This window comes from Megalops cyprinoides, chromosome 1 (genome assembly GCF_013368585.1).
Source record: "Megalops cyprinoides isolate fMegCyp1 chromosome 1, fMegCyp1.pri, whole genome shotgun sequence".
Classification (NCBI taxonomy): domain Eukaryota; kingdom Metazoa; phylum Chordata; class Actinopteri; order Elopiformes; family Megalopidae; genus Megalops; species Megalops cyprinoides.
The window spans coordinates 33,107,130-33,122,070 of NC_050583.1; the positions used below are offsets into that span (position 1 = coordinate 33,107,130).

At 39.2% G+C, this 14,941-nt stretch overlaps 1 protein-coding gene across 1 annotated transcript; it reads left to right on the forward strand.

Annotated features, from left to right (window-relative positions):
- Positions 1-5,301: 5,301 nt before the first annotated feature.
- On the forward strand, positions 5,302-11,706 carry LOC118772929 (interleukin-21 receptor). The gene is made up of 9 exons (XM_036521613.1): positions 5,302-5,344; positions 7,087-7,163; positions 7,664-7,790; positions 8,116-8,285; positions 9,092-9,243; positions 9,342-9,510; positions 9,646-9,757; positions 9,878-9,962; positions 10,066-11,706. The coding sequence occupies exons 2-9, from the start codon at positions 7,100-7,102 to the stop codon at positions 10,531-10,533; spliced, it is 1,347 nt and encodes a 448-aa protein (XP_036377506.1). The 5' UTR covers positions 5,302-5,344; positions 7,087-7,099; the 3' UTR covers positions 10,534-11,706.
- The last annotated feature ends 3,235 nt before the right edge of the window (positions 11,707-14,941 follow it).

Consider the following 14,941-nt stretch of genomic DNA (forward strand, 5'->3'; position numbering starts at 1 on the left):
CCAGCCAGTCTAGAGTTCTTATAGTTGGATAAGCATAAATATTGAGACATTTGGCCATTATGAGCTTAAATCAAACTGATAATCAGAACATTTCTATCCTACATTGCTATTCCATTTTGACCATGTGTTTAGTATTACTGATCCATACATTTGAAATGTAAATAATGTTAATAAATACCATATTCTGAACCTGGCCATCTCTACTTGCCCATGATTTGTGTGAAAATGATATTTTGAAATTTTCCACACATTTCAAAATATTGGTCCCACTTTCACAGGGAAAGCTGGGCATGGAGCTGATATGTAAGGAACAGGAGTGTAGAGGTCTGCACACAGATTTTGTATTCTAGTGTCTCTTACCACTACAAAATTCTATATTGTACTAAAACACAGCTCTGTCCATTCAATTCAACTCAATTTCATGTGAACAGCACTTTTTACAAACACCAATTTTCATAAAGCAGCTTTTTAGAGTTCTCAGGCCTGAACCCGATGAGCAAGCCAGTGACAAGTGGCAAGGGAAAAACTCCTTGATAAAAACGAAGACAGCCTGAGCAGAACCAAACTCGAAGACAGAGCCCATCTGCTTCTGGCATGCAGCGTGTATTCTAATTACATTAATGGTGGCAGACAGTATATTAGTTCAATCCATTGGGTAGAGAGGAAACGTCTGAAAACAAAGGGATGGTCAGATCAGTGGGACTGGCTAGCTTGGTCAAGTAGCTGGGCACTGTCAGGCAGGCAAGCAGGTGAGGCACCTGGAGTTGGTCCAGGGGAGATTGGGGGGTTGGGGTGTTCAATCATTTTTGGAATTGAAGCTCTGTAGCTCTTGGAGCTTACGCTTAATAAAGCTGAATTAACTCCCCCTTCCAGGAGCAGTGTGTTTGATAAGGCCATATCTGGTTGTGTGTATCAGATTGTTCCTGCTGCATGTAAACACTTCTGCCTTTACAACCGCAAGGTACAGCAACACTTTGATGATGCATGATATGTTACCATCTGCAATCTACCAACCAGGAAAGGATTCTCTTACATAACCCATTTGCAAGGCACACACATCTGAGGGCAGAAATTAAAGCTGTAGCCCTATTCAGTGAGGTACACCTAACCTATAACACAAAAATGTAAAGCAGTAATAGACATGGTCTCTATCCTAGTACGATACTGTGAGTGCAGTAATATGCAGGTACACATACTCTTTTACCAAATGACATGAATTCTCCCTATGTTACATTACATTGCATTACATTAATTTAGCAGATGCTCTTATCCAGAGCGACTTCCAGCACAATAGAACGTAAGTGTACTGTATAACTATGTAGGACACCACTCGGCTGTAATGGTCCATGCATTGGGTGGTTTTTATAACCCCCTCTACACTGTGTTCATGTGTTGTGGTTATTACATCGGCGCACTGCAGCAGCCCCCACAGCTGAGCGAGGAGCTGTTTTTGGTGACTGTGCCGTGACGCCTGATGGAGAGGCTGTGTGTGGGCCGCCCTCCTCTGCTGATGATGGAGGGCATACAAGGCAATGATCATCATCCCTTTGATGTTTACAACTCTGTTTAGCCACCACTGCTGTTAGAATGAGTGCTTGCTCATTATTGCATTGAATCAGGGCTTGTGTTATTAGTGTAACCCTGGGATTATACTGCACAAGCTCAGGAGGAGAGCTCCAGAGACAGACATACCACCTGGGCCCTTTTACTGCCCTTCTAACCTCCTGGGTCATACCCAGTTGAGCCACGACAACCTTTTAAATCTCTGGGAATTACCACACTATAACAACTGGGTAGTTACTTTTATCATGAAGGTATCTACCTCTTTCCAGATCTTCAAGACGTTATGACAATGGTGAAATTATTAAAAATTATCACAAAGCCTTTTTTGTAGTTGCATGAATGCACAGGAGGATAGAGATGAACCATGAACCAGACTGTTCCTAGTTAAATTTTAAGTGACTGTTCAATGTCTTGGAGGTATTAAGTAATTGATTATGATTATGACATCATAGTAATATTACATTATATTCTGCAGTTTCTAAAAAGGAATTGTTTGGGAATGAAAAAATGAAATTGTACTAATACATAAAAACTGTGAATTTCAGCATTTGAATGTGCTGTGTTGTAAAGCTGAGTAGCAGTGGTTGATCTTTGCTCTCAGGCTAAGATTTAGCAATTAAAAGATGGATGTCATATTTCTCCAGTCAGTCTTCTGTTTATGTGAAGTACTGTGTGACAGCTAATCAGACTTGTGACAGTAATAATTTCCTGAAAAATATTCCACAGTGACATTTATGGTTATGGGTGTCTGGATGTCACTGTGGGAGTATTTAAACCAACCATCCATGTGTAAAATGTACTTTGATGCGCAGTCTTGGGAGATTAACAGTCCCCTGAGGAGTACTACCTGACACCTCACAGACTCACTAGTCTTTGTTCATTACGCAATCAATCTCCAATTTTTCCCAGTCCTGTGCCCTGTTGTTGAATGTGTTTCATGTAATCCTGGTACAGCTTGTTGGGTCTTGTATATGGTGAAGTAAGCAGAGGAGGCCTGTGCTCCTTCTAATTTTGCTGTGATGTGCCTCACAGCACAGATTGTCCTTGTGCTATGCATTTCTGTTGTGCTGCTTGTTAACCTCACACAAGGTTCTACACCTCTACTTTTTTACACCTCTTTTTTCCTTTATCTAACTCAATAATTCTGCATTTTGTGATCCTATGTCCACTACCATCACAGCATGCTGTGCTGAGCGGCATCATGTATCCTAGAGCTGTGTGGGGAGGTTTTCATACATTTCAGGATATGTTACCAGTTTCCTATAGAGTCTGTTTGGAAATGCGCACCTGATACTGTGTGTCTTAGCATTTCCCTGAGTTCGAGTGCTTGTATGAGGACTGTGGCTCTGCTAAAGCCACCATCGATCAGTCCTGACCCAGCACCAGTACGGTCATCCTCACTTGAAGATGCCACCCCACCTCTGGTCTAATGAGAGAGGTTTCCCTGCCATTACCTCTGCAGGCCAGAGGACCATGCCATGGTTCTCCATTTGGAAGCTGGAAATGTTAAGATGAGCATATGGTCCACCTTGTGGCAATTACTTTGGGCATAGGCATAGGCTAAAGTGTGTGACTGACACAGCACACTGACCTTGGAGCTGCTTGGGGCTGCACAAGTTCACATGGTCCCACATCTGACTTCCCTGAGCCAGAATCAGTTAGTTTGATTTGACTTGACCTTGACCTGGGAGAGGATGAGAGATTTTGAAGAATACAATTATTTGTAAATCATGCTGTTTTCTAGCTTGTGGTATTTTACAGTACATGGAGAGATGGGTTTTCGTACACTCTTGATACATTACATTACATTACATTTAGGTCATTTGGCAGACGCTTTTATCCAAAGCGACTTACAAGTGAGGAACAGCAAGCAAGCTATGATAGTGTAGGAGACCTTGGAGTAAGCTTTAAGTGCAACCTAAACAACTAAACTCAGCTAAATAAGTCAAGGAAAGTAGAAAACAGAGGTAAACGAGGTGATACAATGCAAATGTGACCAAACCTTTACAGTTAATCAGAAGTCAATGTTAACCAAACATACCAAATTTGTGCATTTAATATCTACAACAAAATACTACAACACAAATATCAACTTATTAAACTTTGGAGGACATACAGGTGATAATATCAAAACCATATATTTGCTTTAGTAGTCACCTTTGTGACAGAATTACAGATGGCAGTGGCATTAAATTGCCACTATCACTCTGGTGCATTGCCCTAGATTCTTATCAGGTCTTTCTTTTGTACTGTTCGTGCTGAGGAAGTCATCAGGACAGCCACGTCTCACACCAACAATCTGATGCAATCCTGAAGTGTATCTGCCATCAAGAGCAAAGAGGTTGCAAGAAAACATATTAATATATAGTCCTAGTACACTTCAATTTTCAGTGCATCAGATGATCCCATGCAATCTGTTGCTCACTTCTCCCAGTGGTGCACAGACAATTACCTCCTCCTCAACGTCACAAAAACAAAGGAACTCATATTCAATACCTGCAAGAACACCACCCAACATGACCCCATATACATCAACAGCTAACCAGTGGAGATAGTGGACAGCTTCAGATACTTTGGTGTCACTCTGGACAATAAACTGAACTTCAACCAACACACCACAGACATCCATAAACGTTGTCAGCAGAGACTCCATGTTATCCGTACACTCAGGTCCCTCTCAGTCAAATCCCACCTTTTACTCCTTCTGTATCGCAGCATCATCGAGTCCATCCTTCTGTACTGTGCCACCTGCTACTTCACCATGCTCCCCATCAACAATAGGAATAAGCTCATAAAAATCCCTCACACACGTTCCAAAATAATCGGCCTTCCCACTCCCAACTTATCAGCCCTCATTGACACTGCCATTATTCGCAAAGCACAAACCATAGCACAGGACCCCTGCCATCCTCTAAATACATGCTTCTCAGTCCTCCCCTCTGGTATCAGATACAAACAGATAACTTATAAAAAGACAAAATTTGGAAAAAGTTTCATCCCATCTGCCATAACTGCTTTGAATAACTTGTGCAGAAGATAACAGTGTTGTTGTAGTTGCTTTACTGTCTCTGTGTTAACTGTTAGGGTTGTTATGCTTAATGTTTTGTCTTGTCTTGTCTGTTATGTTGAATGTTTCTTGTTGTACAGACTGTGAAAACAAATTTCCCCACGGGACAATAAACAATGAATCTGAATCTGAACAACATTACAAAAACATGCATTATGATCAATCAGACTGATGTTAAAACAATACAAAATAATGGGAGCTCTGTGCGAGACATATCACATTAATCATAATACCATGAACAGAAACCTGGTGTGCACTAGTTTACTTTGACAAATCATAGGCCGGCATGTCATAAGTGGGCAGCTTCCTGGACAACAGCTGGCATGAAATATTAAAATATGTTCGCAATGAAATTAGGATAATGTATTTACGATAATATTTAAATTCATAACTAAATTTAGTGTAGGTTGCACCATTTGCAAGTTGTGTGGTTTCATGCGTACATTTACGAGACATTAGAATGACAAAAAAAGCCACTTTCTTAGAAATATAGAAATAAGATAAATAGGTGTAGCGCCGGAAATACGCATGCAATTTGAAATAACTGATATGTCATACTCCAAATAAATAGAGCATACATACGCAAGTGAGCAGCTCACGTGACTACAAAAACTGTGGTTTCCGTGCTCTTTAATAGCATCATGCTGCTGTGCGTCTCAGGGGCTCATTCATGTTCACAAAGCGTAGCACCATCGACAAACCTCAAACATCAAGGTAAAGTTTGACAACGTTACTTTATATGAACAGTATCCGTACAGTGTAGAGAATGACGATTCCAGGTACATTAATGTGAACAAAAATTACGAAGTTTTATTTTATAATTATCTACTTCGTACTTGTATCATAGTTTTATAGTATAACTTTAGTTTGTTGGTATTGTTTGGAGGTGTTTTCTTCTGGAACCGGACTCGGTCGTGAGACTTACCGTGTACGGGTGGGCAGTTTTCACGGCGAACGCACACAGTTTTAAGATTATTTATTTCAGCATATGCGTCAGACCCACTATGTGTAACTCAGTAACATAGCAAGGTGTATAAGAATATATGTGAGTTTATATGTGAGAATATGTAGTGTGAGTTTACTGACTGGGGCACAGAGGACCATTCTGTGGGGTGCAGTGTGTCTGTAGAATTGTGTTTATACTGCAGCAGCTTTGCGATCCCTCTGTTACTAGTATACACATTCATGGTAAAGCTGTTATGATTCCTGTAACAGCAGTTGCCGTCCACGTATAAAACATGCAAAAACTTCACTGCTAGCATAGAAAATGTAGAAAGAAACGGGAACTCCATCAATGAACACACACAACCATGTTAACAACGGGTTTTGGAATGATTTTGTTTGGTAGGACACTCAAGATGCACCAAAAGAGGGTCAACACACCTAAGAAAATGGTATCAATGTTTCATGTTCCTTTGAAATTTACCTCCAGATCTTGTGCAGATGCCCTTGCATTTACCACTGCAGGGATCAAGCAACTACATCATCGGTAACAGAATAAACAACTGTCTGCAAAGTTGCCTGTTTGCAAGTGTATTACGCTCTGAATCTTATAAAAGTCATTGAAGTGGCATCATAATGCCGGATGTTTTAATAGCTCAAGTAGATGTGAAAAACAGATAAAGGTTGTCACTGTCAGATTTTGGGTGTGGGTTTAGCACACAGTATTTTCACATGGCCTGTGACTTCCACTGCAGCCTCCATACAAAAGTGTGTGCAGTTTCCTAAATTAATCTTCACCACTTCCCTGATAATTTATGCTGTCATTAACCCTTCAAATGCTGCTATGTAATTGTATATGTCAGACTTAATAATATAGACAAATATAGTTCTGCTCTGGGACCATGAGCAATGGGGAAAATAATGGGTTTGTTTTTGAAATGCTATTTCAATACTACAAGTAGGGTAAACATTTGAAATATCTATGAAATAGATGGCTTGTACAGAGTAATATTGACTCTGTGAAAGAGAAAATCAGCTAGAATATTGATTCCCACTCATGTGGTCAAAGTCTTCCTTGATGACCACCAAATGTCATGGGACATGGATAGTTATGAATAAAACATGTTGTACCTTGCCTAGCCAACTATTGAAACTTGGTCATGCAGCGACTGTAATATTGTTGACCCCTTATATGAGTGTTTGCTTGTGTTGTACTCTGCCTCACTTGTAAGTTGCTCTGATGTTATCCTTTTCATACCATCTGTAGTCACATCCGAAGTCATGCCTGTTTTCCTGCAGTTAGATGGGGTGCCCCATATTTTTTGATAGGATAGTGTCTGTCATATGCCATCATATGTCTGACAGAGTAAACTAGAGATCTGTAACTTTGCAAACCTCCCCTCATAGCCCTCACGTAGGTACTCAGTTTAGTGGATTATCAGTGTGAGCAGAGTGCGAGTGATGACAAGTTTGGCTACTGCTGCTCATCCTCTTCTCCTTGTTTCTCTTCACAGAGACGGTCTGAATATGAGAATACTCCTCAGCTTTCTCCTTGGACTTAACAGTATTGGTCTTCTCTCTGGTGCAGAAGGTAATCATGCTTTTATGCTTTTCAAAAATGTTGTTTGTTTGTGATGTTTTTTTAAACAGAATCATTTCTTTGTCATTTTCAAACCTGTATATCTAGTTTTTGTAATAATTTTATACATAAGTTGTAATAAAGATAAAGTTGTCGTAAATATTTAAATTTCATAAATAAGTAAATAAGATTCATACATAAAATTTCAGAAATAAGTTAGTTTCTTTTTCTTGTAAATAAGTTTATATGAATATGCTTACAGCAGACAAGCCTAGAGCAAACCTAGAACTTGTCCCAATGTGTAGTGCTGAAAGTATAATACTACAGGCTGCACTAAGTCTTGTATGTGTGCATGTAGAGCCATAAGGTGATGTTGATATTGTACAGTAAGTCCCAATATGGGCAGGCAGATGTACACACCAGGCAGTGCAATCAACTTCACTGGATAAAGCTATAAGCTGTCCTACATGGTGTGAGGAGGTAACAATGTCGTGCTCTGTATGTTGTTTCAGTGCAAGGGAACACGCTCTCATGTTTGAATGATTATGTGGTCACTGTAAGATGCATACTTAACATGTCTTCACATCCCCTCCAAGTGGAAAATGTCTCCTATTGGCTGGAATTTGTACGGAATGACAAGTGAGGTTTTTATTTTCTCAATTGGTTATACATGAGTGCATGCTCAGAAATGTCTGCAGGGTTGTCAGATTTTATTAAAAGCTGATGAAAAGGTGAAAAAAGAAGGGAATTTGTACTTACGTTTTTGTGTGTTTGGTAAAACGTTTTTTTATCTCTAACAAAGGGTAGTCACTTATTGTTGATGAAGAAATGCGATCATATCCAAGCCAATGTGATTAACATGTTTATTTTTAATAGGTTTTTGCTTTCCTAGCTTAAACATTCTGAACCATTTTGTCATTGATTTCATCTACAGAATCTCTCAAACTCACTTCTCTTTCCACAGTGAAACATTTGAGTGCTCACTTGTGAAAGTAACGGACCATTATTACTGTACATTTGAATCAACAGATGAATTTATAGATTCTGAACATTTTGTGATTGCCCTTTGTTCAAAAACAAATGGAAAAACACACTGTCTGGCCATGGAAAATATGTACATACCAATGGTTCACAGTAAGTGATTTCATTCTCCACATTGTTTTAACAAGTTATGTGTTATTCATTACATTAAATTACATTACATTACATGCATTTAGCAGACGCTCTTATACAGAATGACTTCCAGTGTTAGTGTATCCATTCCAGTGAAATGATCAACAGTGTCAGACCAGGCTAACAACACTCCCAGACCAGTGAGTGTGAGCATAACACCACTCAAACCCTACCACAAGTTAACTTGTGCAATTAGTCACAAGTCTTTTTTTTAAGATATCTTTTTGATCATATCAGCAATTGGGGACATAGAAATACATGAAGAAATAATTAACATCAACAAAAATAAAGAATGAAAACACATGAAAAAAAGTAAAAAGAGAAACCATATTAATCAAATAAAATAATCAATACAATTAATCACACCGCAAAAATGTGAGTTTATATGTTGATTTATTTTATAATTCTTATTTAATGTGAAGAAATAATGACACTTTGAACCAGCCATGAAATATACATAGTGCAGTTGCAACAATACAGATGCTGTTTATAATGAGCTGGGTGCTTGGTCTCATTCACACTGCTCACTCACCTGTGTTGCATTTTACTTTTAGCTCTTTATTATAGTTGTTAAGCAATTTTAGGTGCAATATTTGATATATTTACTAACTATACCTAAAGGAAGGTGTGTTCTCAAAGCCATTGTGATACCAGTACAAGTAGCCCTGTCTTCTCAGTTACCTCAGGACATGTGGTTATGTTGATGTTCTCACCCTAAAATATGCTCTGCCTTTAGTGGCTAACAGTTGCTTTCTCCCTCCCCCCAGTTAAACCAACTACTCCAGGCAACCTTAATGTCCGCTGGAATTCTGGTCACTACAGGTTTACTTGGGAGAATGGCTATGAGAAATACACACCTCCTGTTTTACTGATTCTGAAATACCATCTCCAGTACTACAAGCGTGGACATGCAGACAGCGTAAGATCTGCATATCAAATCTTTTTGTTTCAGAGCAAAAAATCATGATAAACTCAGCTGACAGTATTATTTCTTTGTGCACGTGGATTTATTTGCAGGCACTAATGATACACCCATTTAATACAACACAACATATTGATGCCATCAACTTTGAACCAGATACTGAATATATTGCAAAAGTGCGCTCCAGTCCAGACCAGATATATTATCAAGGACAGTGGAGTGAGTGGAGCCCTGCGGTTCAGTGGAGAACCAATGCAAGTCAAGGTGAAAACAACTAGTCAAATCAGTAATATTACTGCAAGACATACAGTATGTTATGTGGAAACTAATGTTCCTATTTTTTCTTTAGTTTTTCATGTTCTCACCATTTTTATTGTATGTTTTTTAATGTTCTTTCAGATGTTTCACCCCCAATGAATGCAGATGTATTCCTGTTCATTGGGTCTCTTGCTTTCCCAGTGTGTGTGATAGCTGGTTTGCTGTTTTTTCTGTGTCTCAGTCCCAGAATCAGGTAACTGTAATTGTTTATGCATTGTGAAGATGGCAATGGAAAGGCTTTGTCCTTTCTTTATCTGATATGCGAGGAAACGATGACCCGGACATACACACAGTAATCAATCATGTGTTGTAGGTTGAAGATAAAGTCATGTTCTAAGGTACCAACACCAGCTGCATACTTTCAGACACTCTATAGCCACTATGATGGAGATTTCCAGGTAAGGTTTATTTACTCTATAATATTTGTTTCTTACTTTAAAATGTCTGGAAAGTCCTGCCCCAGAGCAACCACTAACAAATATACTTTCATTGTGACTGTAGAGCTGGCTTGTGTCTTCAGGCAATCTGGGTGAACCGTTCAAGATGGAAGAAGTTTTGAAAATTGACACCCTGACTGAAGCTACAGCTGTAGATGACGAAGACAAGTTCTTGTCACTCGCATTTTACCAGACCCAGTGTCAACCTGCCTATGTCAACCCATGTGGTAATGTTTGTAGTATGGCCAAAGAAGACAACCATCACACAGTGCTACCAGCTTCCATGCAGAGCTCTAGCTCCAAAATGCTCAGCACCCTCTCTCTGGGCCTTGCAGGCACTAGCAGGGATGACTCAGGGTGTGAAGATCCAGTCCGCAGCGTCGACAGCAGCTGGCCTCACGATACCGTGTTGTCCTTTGAGGCAGAGAGCATGGCTTACAGTGAAGACTACTGCACCCTCTCTGACACCCACATTGACCTCATTCCCACCAATGGGGTGGAGCAGTCCAGCTTCTCGGGCAGTTCTCACTGAGGTCATCTCTGATGGAAACATTTCAGTTGAGAATTGAAGTTTTATCCTCTGGCACAGCCTAAGCATGACTAGCAGCTTCATTTGCTCAAGCTTGTGATTTTGTCTTAACATGATCTGAATTATCATATTTTCCCATGATAATTACACCACATCCATTTATACTTTTTCCTTCATCAGATAAACTGTTGACAGTGTGTCCTGATGTTTGGGCAAATACATGTTGATTTTGCTAAAAGCACCACAGTTTTCTCTTCTGTCAGTTGGAGGAGTTATGGCACAGTCACATGTATACACAAGAGAATATTCCCACACTTATTGTGTTCCCAGGCCTATTTTTATTTTCATATATTATTTTTGTTGTACATTTTATTTGTAACGTGATTTGCCCATGGTCAAAAAAACGAGCAGATGTCACATTGTGTTCTGATCAAAGTAAGAGCATGTAAATGCAAACCAGGAATGGAATTGGGTGGGGCCCTGGAAGACACCCTGGATGAGTGTGATCATTATGAAGGGCCACAAATTGCTGACAGTAATATATTAGAAGTAAGATCTAAACCTAAATCTGCCAACAAGAATCAGTATCATCCACCTACAATGCAGTAAAACCTCATGACACCCTGTAGCCACGGCTAATCTAATATATATAAAAAAAAATAAGAGTAATCTTAAGAGAGCCATAAATCCATTACATAAGAGTGCATTTTGGTATTGGGTTGCCACCATACACTGTTAGGATAGAAAAGATTTAGCAAATGATGATACATGCTTAAAAAGGGTCCAAGCGAGGCTTTCTAAGAAGAAGGGCAGTGCTAGGTTTTCAGTTAAATTTTCAGCACAGCTCCAGGTTGAAGTGAGATACTGATGATTTCCATCATAACAGGGTACTGGATTGCGAAGGCATGTTTTTGCATAAATAGGATGAATTGCACAACTAGTGAGTCTCACTTCAGCAGCTGTGCTATGTTATGACTGACAGAAGAAAAGCTTGACAAACTATCCAAAATGTAAATGGACAGAGGAATTTTAATTTTAATGTTTATTCTAATTTCACAACCACTGCAAACTTGACATCTAATGAATAAGAGAAGAGCTGGTGGACTGGTGTTACATTTCATCACAGACTTGAAAGCTCAAGAGAACGAACCTGAATGTAAGCTTTAAATAAAAACATTTTTGTGCACTTAGCCCCCTCTGTTGGAATATTTTAGAAATGCACAGCGCTTGCTGTCTTGACGTTTGTTATTTTTAAACTTGAGCGGCTGATGATCTGCTAAAAGTGTTTTCCCCCGTCTTCCTAAACTGTCCTGTCCCACAAACCGAACAGATCAGAATTCAGCCTGAAGCAGTGAACAGCACACCCAACTGCTTATTACAGATGGGGCCTCTCTAAGGTGTTGCAATATTGTAGATATTTCTTGAAAATTTCGGAAAAGAGCGAGAAAAATTGGCCACTTAAAATGTAGTGCATATCAAAATATATATATGTGTTTGAATGGCATACTCGCGTTTTCCACAAAATATTCAATGACTCAAGAAGAAACAAGGCGCACAAGAACTGATAAATGTGGAAGACATGTTTGTGTGTCAAGTACATTACAATTGACTTACATCTTTGTGCACATGAATACATACATAACTGCACCTTTTCCTTAAGTTTCTTTTTTTTTTAGGGGGGGGGGCTGGGGGGGTAATGCTGGGGGTAAATTTCAGGAGGTTTAAATAACTGGCTAAAAACCTTCACGTTTGACAGTGTTTTTGAAAATTTAGTGTTATTCTGACGAGGTACAGACGCTGTCACCAACGCAGCTGAGAAGCTGATGTACAACGTGAATTCTCTGTCTCCCTCTGGTGGAAAAAAATGCACCGCACAGACATGTAACTTGACTCATGATAAATAACTTCTAACACACAGTATTTATTATTTAATCGCATATGCAGGGAACCTTCGCTATTCAGAGGGGTCATTTATTGAAATTCAAGCAAATGGGGAAATCCACAAATAGTGCACAGAAACATGTAAAAAGAGACTGTAAACTATAAACTTTGAACTTGAAAAATGGTAAATACAACCACTTCACCACTCACTTATCAGCCAGTATTAATTATCTCTACCAATGCCTAAATCCACATGCTAATAATGATGTGATTCAGCGGAATCATGATTATAGGCCCGTAAAACTAAAATTTATTTCCACAATTTTAGAAAGTCTTGGTATACTTTATAAATGTTACTATAAATATTCTTACTATAAAGCAGAGATTGTTTGTCTGAGTAGGTACAAGATCTTTGATTTCAAATCACAAAATTGCAGAAATTGGATAATGAACATACATAGCATCTGACTGAGTAAAATACACAGACGTTTACCACAATTTACTAACTCCACATAAATGGTACATTGAAATACTTATTATGAACAAAGCTTAGACACATTACATTAATAGCGATAGCAACTGCACTTGAGGTAGTTGGCTCCACCCCTTTAGCCTTTGACTGAGGGTGGCCTATTGTATGGAAATGTGATGTTATAATAACATTGAATACAGCACACTGATACAACAATAGATATCTGTCATCAATTGCAACAAGAGACTTTTCCCTGAGCTCCTGTGTTCCATTAGCACAACCCACTCCCCTTGAAAAGATACCACAAGATTAAATATGGTGGCTCCTATGTGCCTTAGCCACCTAGTCTCCCAAACAGCTTCCCTTAACAACTCTGGGCTAACAGCACGCAGTGCAGCAGTGCTTGCTATAAATATGGTTTCCATTCTCACCATATTATTCAAACTGCGCTCTTAGAAAAAATCTTAGAAAAAATGGTTCCAAATGAGTGCTTCTTGGAGGAGTAAGGTTCTACATAGAACTATTTCATCCAAAGAACCCTTTGATGAAGAAAGGGTTCCTTAAGGGTTCTTTATGAGACAAAAGATTCCATCTAGAACCCTTTTTATTCAAAGAATCCAAAGAACCTTTATGTGTGGGAAAAGTAGTGATGCAAAGCAAGGGTTAATGTATTGTAGTGCTTACGTTTGATATTTTCTAATACATAATATATCACAATTTGCTGGTACATTTATCCAGCATGATTAAAAGTGATTGCCCCAGTCAGCTTGCAATAGGCTGCAAGACTGGGGTGCCCATGCTAACTAAACCAACAAAATGGTTCTTACAAATAAAACACGAAAAGATGTGCCACTGTCTCCAAACATGAACTAATCAATAATTAACTTAAACAATCAAAAAGATGAAAGATGAAAAGAAGTTAAGCCAAATGAGCGAGGGGGATACATATGCTGTGTGCTGCGGCTGTTTCTACCACCATAGAACAGGTTTAAATTACATCAGGTGAATACTACTGTTCACACCTAGCCCTAACGTCACAATCACACACATTACACTAAGGAGTTTTGTGGAAGAAGGTAAACTGTTTATTTAATGCTGTTCTTTGCTTCTTGTTTCTTTTCTGTAGAAATGAGTTACTTCACGAGCGGGACAAATGAAGAGTTGTACCAGTGGCCTGAGACAGAGGGTTTAAGTGATCACACTGAGGGCTTTGCTCTTGCAGTGTGCTGCCACCTTCAGTTATATCATCAAAGTGAAGAAGGTGATAATAGCTGCGTTCACTCAGGCTGCAAGCACCTTAAGTTATCATAAAGTGAAGCAGTTTGTGTTGTAAAATGCAGCCATAATGTGTGCCCTGTCAGTCATGTTGCTGATTCCACTGCTCTTACACTCATTTACAGCCTATTCCCCCCAGTGAGGTGTCTCTGCTGGATCTACAGCCTCCCCTGTCATGACCGCTCCTCTGCCGGTGCCACTTCAAATATATGAATGGTAACTGTAACATAGAATTTGTGACAATGATACACTGACTCAAGTGAGTCCAGCAAGATATTCCAGCTGGCCATAAATGGATAATAATCCAAAGTGGTCTCACCCAGTTATACAAATGCAGGCTTTATTGATTAATGCAAGCACCCTTTAACCATTCAGCTTATCTGAGAGTAGCAAGCTAAAATTTGAATATCACGTGAGCTTGTGGAGTAAACATTAGCAGGCAGGGCACAGGCATCGCTTTCAGCATTCACTATGAATAAATGGAAGGATGCAAACAATAACTAATTAACAAATCAACTGATCCAAATTTGCACATAGCACATAGAAAAATAAGCACATGGTTATGCTCCTGGTTTAAATTTGACCACTAAATGTAACTCTATTCCAGCTCAATCTGAAAAGACCTCGAGCACCACTTTAACCTCCCTGCCAACACCATTACATCTGTTGTTTGCAAAGTGTGCAGTATGGACACAGTTTGATCTAAACGTGTATTTACCTTTGATTGTGAAGACATAAAGAAATCTGCTTTGTGTATGATTTGTTCTCCCCCCAATATCATGA

Coding starts and splice junctions, on each gene's coding strand:
- LOC118772929 (XM_036521613.1), top strand. CDS start 7,100: ATGAGAATACTCCTCAGCTTTCTCCTTGGACTTAACAGTATTGGTCTT. Junction 7,164..7,663: donor TCTTCTCTCTGGTGCAGAAG/GTAATCATGCTT, acceptor ATGTTGTTTCAG/TGCAAGGGAACACGCTCTCA. Junction 9,758..9,877: donor TGTCTCAGTCCCAGAATCAG/GTAACTGTAATT, acceptor CATGTGTTGTAG/GTTGAAGATAAAGTCATGTT.